Below are 4,502 nucleotides of genomic sequence, written 5' to 3'. Positions count from 1 at the left end.
ATTAAATGTCATTATCAAAGATTCATAATGTCAGTTTTAATATGAAGAAATTGAGTTGGGGCGCCTCGGTGGCACAGCGGTTAAGCGTCTGCCTTCGGCTCAGGGCGTGATCCCGGCGTTATGGGATCGAGCCCCACATCAGGCTCTTCTGCTATAAGCCTGCTTCTTCCTCTCCCACTCCCCCTGCTTGTGTTCCCTCTCTCGCTGGCTGTCTCTATCTCTGTCAAATAAATAAAATCAAATATTAAAAAAAAAAAAGAAATTGAGTCCTTTCATTAATGGATCTTTTGCTTGAACAAGAGTTTTTTTCTAACTTTATTTCTTCACACATTAGTATTTGGTAGTGAGCATTCAACAAGTGTTTGTTAATCCATGAAAATTCTATTAATAACAGCAAAACATCTATTATACTGCTTTTGGCAAGATTCATGAGAATATTGAATATTTACCTAAGCATTTTGGTGGTGATGACCACTGTCCATCTCTGCATGTTATGGTCCTTTGTCCCTCAAGTACGTAGAAGGCCTGGCATTTGTACTCTACTGTTGATCCTGGAGCATATACTGGTAATGGGAATGAGGTAATGTCTCCATTGTCAATAGGTGGAGGAGGTCCACATTTTCCTTCAGAATCTAAAATAATATTTATTCGATTTATTGAAAGACCAAAGAAAAACAGGTTAAAATAAAACCAATAAAAATATAGCATAATATGCAATATCAAGACCTGTGATGTCTGCTGAGAGAAATGATTCTTTGAAGAAATTTTATTTCATTTTATTTTTTTTAAAGTTTTTATTTGGGATGCCTGGGTGGCTTAGTAGGTTAAGCATCTGCCTTCTGCTCGGGTTGTGATCCTGGGGTCCTGGGATCGAGGCCCACTTCAGGCTCCTTGCTCAGCAGGGAGCCTGCTTCTCCCAATGCCTGTATATCCCCCTACTTGTGCTCTCTCTCTGACAAATAAATACTGAATGGATGGATAGCTAATAGAAACAAAGAAACTTTCTTGTTACATACAACATACTGCAGTGTCTATTGGATCTTTAATTATTATTAATTGATTTTCATTTTTATTACAAAAGGAACATCAACTTCTTTAAAATCAAAGAATTATGCATTTGTATAATGGGAAAGGGAATTGCTGGCTTCCTGTTCTGGACATGATGAGGTAGAAATATTTCTGCTTATTCCTTCTGCTCAATATCACTAAAAATCCCGAACATATTATAAAAACCAGCAAAAGAGATTGTGAAAGATGTAGAGAAGACATCGATCTGATCAGAGGTCTTGGTTTTCAAGGACTTATACTGCAGTGAGTTGTTTGGATTTTCATGTTGCCTCCTATGGATCCTGGACTGGGCACTGAAGAAGATTCGAACCCAGAAATGATATCAAGCTCAGGGGGAAAAAAAGTCCCAAGAATTGCCTGTTCTCTTTAGCCAAAGGCTCAAGAAAGGAGTATTCTAGCAAGACAGAAATATATATATATATTTTTACAATACTTGAATTACTCTTGAAAGACATCATTGAAGAAACCTTGACCAACCCTCTCCCCATGCTGATCAGAGACCAACAGTGATCAACAGAGGTCAAGTGAGGAGCCTAGACTCCTACCCACAGTGAGGGAACAAGACATCTCTTAACTTTCCACGGTGTCAGTGGAGACCAAGTGGGAAGCCTGGACTTGCACTCTACTGTAATGGAGGCCTGATAAATAAGAGATTTCAATAAAATCCAGAGTCTTAAAACACAACACCCGGAATGTCTAGAATACATTTGAAAATCACTCATCATACCAAAGATTTATTTACTTGAGAGAGAGATAGAGTGGGGGAAGGACCAGAGGAAGGACAAGCAGACTCCTTATGAGTGTGGAACCCAAAACAGGACCCTGAGATCATGACCTGACCTGAAATCAAGAGTCTGATGCTCAACTGGCTGAGCCACCCAGCCCCCATCCCCAACATATCTTTAATACATTTATTCCTCAGGAAATAACTGAGTGTCTTAATGCTTAAGATAGAGAATTTTCTGGGTGGCTCAGTTGATTAAGCGTCCGACTCTTGATTTCCACTCAGGTCATGCTCTCAGGGTCCTGAGATCAAGCCCCATGTTGGGCTCCATGCTCAGCATGGAGTCTGCTAAAGATTCTCTCTCCCTCCCCTCTGCACCTCCCTGCACTGCTTACACTCACGCTCTCCCTCTCTCTCTTAAAAAAAAAATTAGAGAGAGAATTTTCCATGATTCCAACTGTCGTAATCTGGCCAAATCTTGCACAATGTAAATATATATCACTATGCAGTCCACAAGAAGAAAAAATTGGATTTTAAGCACCACCATTTTATTTGAGATTAAAAAAAGGTTCCATAAGAACTACACCAGTATATATTTGTATTGACATATTTAGTCCCTAATATATTCTCTAAAACTTGAGGGGAAATAAGATACTTTACCTGCACACTTAGGTGGTTCCGTCCAGGTCCCATTTAAACATGTCACTTCTACTTCCCCAAACAAGTCAAAAGGTTTGTTGCATTCATAACGTGCAGTCTGACCAGGTAGATAACTAAGCTTCTCACTTAGTATGATAGCATTTTTCACTTTGGGTGGTTTCTCACAGGAAATATCTAAATAGAAAGAAAAAAGTATCATCTGTAATGTAATGATCATTTTGAGTAGCAAATCAAGGAACAGGATTCCAAATATATCCCAAGGGGGATTTAAAATCAACAGTTAACATGTCATGAAGAAGTGCCAATTTTAAGAAATTTACATATAAGATTGAAGAAAAGGAGATAAAGCAATATCTTTTGAAAAGAGTAAAGCTATGAAAATGAGAGTTTTTCTGGACATTTCCCTTTTTAAGTAAAATAAACGTTACAAATTATATAAATTCAAAATGAATTTATAAACCACAAGAAAATCATAATAAAAAGATTATTTTTGATGTCAGAAATTGGCTTGCAATCATCCTGTTTATGAATGTAATTTTAGGCCCTTAGAAACACAGTAGGCACTTCCTTAGAGAATAAATGAAGAGTTAACATACTTCGAAGCAGACTATAGTTGAAGGAAAGAGGATTAACTGAGGATCCAAACAGAGATGTGGAAAAATAACAGAAAAATAAATGTATAATTTATAAAAAACACTCTTTACTATGTGTATATATATCTATATTCGTACATACATACACACACACACACACACATATATATTTTGCAAATGCTTCAGGATATTTGAAGGAGTAATGTACAATTCACCAGTGAGATTCAGGTGAATGTAAAGTGTAATAGACTATAGCTATGGTTCCTAAACGGGAGTACAGTTCGAATCTCTTGGGAATTGTTAAGATGCTTTTAGGGTAGTAGCCCCAGAGTTTTTGACTCCACAGGTTTGAGTGAGCCAGGGAATTTGCATTTGCATTTCTTTTTTTTTTTAATGATTTTTTATTATATTATGTTAGTCACCATAAAGTACATCCCCGGTTTCCAATGTAAAGTTTGATGATTCATTAGTTGCGTATAACACCCAGTGCACCATGCAATACGTGCCCTCCTTACTACCCATCACCGGTCTATCCCATTCCCCCAACCCCTTCCCCTCTGAAGTCTTCAGCTTGTTTTTCATAGTCCATAGTCTCTCATGTTTCATTCCCCCTTCTGATTACCCCCCCTTTCTTTATCCCTTTCTTCCCCTACCGATCATCCTACTTCTTTTTGTTTTTTTAAAGATTTTATTCATTTATTTAACACGGATAGAGACAGCCAGTGAGAGAGGAAACACAAGCAGGGGAAGTGGGAGAGGAAGAAGCAGGCTCATAGCGGAGGAGCCTGACGTGGGGCTCAATCCCATAATGCCGGGATCATGCCCTGAGCCGAAGGCAGACACCTAACCACTGTGCCACCCAGGCGCCCCTCGATCATTCTAGTTCTTGTGTTCCATAGATGAGAGAAATCATATAATTGTCTTTTTCTGCTTGACTTATTTCACTTAGCATTATCTCCTCCAGTGCCACCCATGTTGCAGCAAATGTTGAGAATTCATTCCTTCTGATAGCTGAGTAATATTCCATTGTATATATGGACCACAACTTCTTAATCCAGTCATCTGTCAAAGGGCATCTTGGCTCCTTCCACAATTTAGCTATTGTGGACATTGCTGCTATGAACATTGGGGTACATATGGCCCTTCTCTTCACTACATCTGTATCTCTGCGGTAAACATCCAGTAGTGCAATGCTGGATCATAGGGTAGCTCAATTTTTAACTTTTTAAGGGACCTCCATACTATTTTCCAGAGTGGCTGTACCAACTTGCATTCCCACCAACAATGTATGAGGGGTCCCCTTTCTCCACATCCTTGCCAGCAATTGTTGCTTCTTGCCTTCTCTATTTTTGCCATTCTAACTGGCGTAAGGTGGTATCTCAGTGCGGTTTTGATTTGAATTTCCCTGATTGCTAATGATTTTGAACATTTTTTCATGTGTCTGTTAGCCATTTGTA

General features: G+C 38.7%; 1 protein-coding gene across 1 annotated transcript; it reads right to left on the bottom strand.

The window, feature by feature from the left end:
* Nucleotides 1–354: 354 nt before the first annotated feature.
* On the bottom strand, nucleotides 355–2,682 carry LOC117797651 (complement factor H-related protein 1-like). Its single transcript, XM_034650064.1, has 2 exons — nucleotides 2,453–2,682; nucleotides 355–632 (listed from the first exon to the last, which is right to left on the bottom strand). The coding sequence occupies exons 1-2, from the start codon at nucleotides 2,667–2,669 to the stop codon at nucleotides 427–429; spliced, it is 423 nt and encodes a 140-aa protein (XP_034505955.1). The 5' UTR covers nucleotides 2,670–2,682; the 3' UTR covers nucleotides 355–426.
* Between the last annotated feature and the right edge of the window lie 1,820 nt (nucleotides 2,683–4,502).

The sequence above is a fragment of the Ailuropoda melanoleuca genome, unplaced genomic scaffold (assembly GCF_002007445.2).
Source record: "Ailuropoda melanoleuca isolate Jingjing unplaced genomic scaffold, ASM200744v2 unplaced-scaffold10755, whole genome shotgun sequence".
Classification (NCBI taxonomy): domain Eukaryota; kingdom Metazoa; phylum Chordata; class Mammalia; order Carnivora; family Ursidae; genus Ailuropoda; species Ailuropoda melanoleuca.
This window is presented reverse-complemented; position numbering and strand designations above follow the sequence as displayed.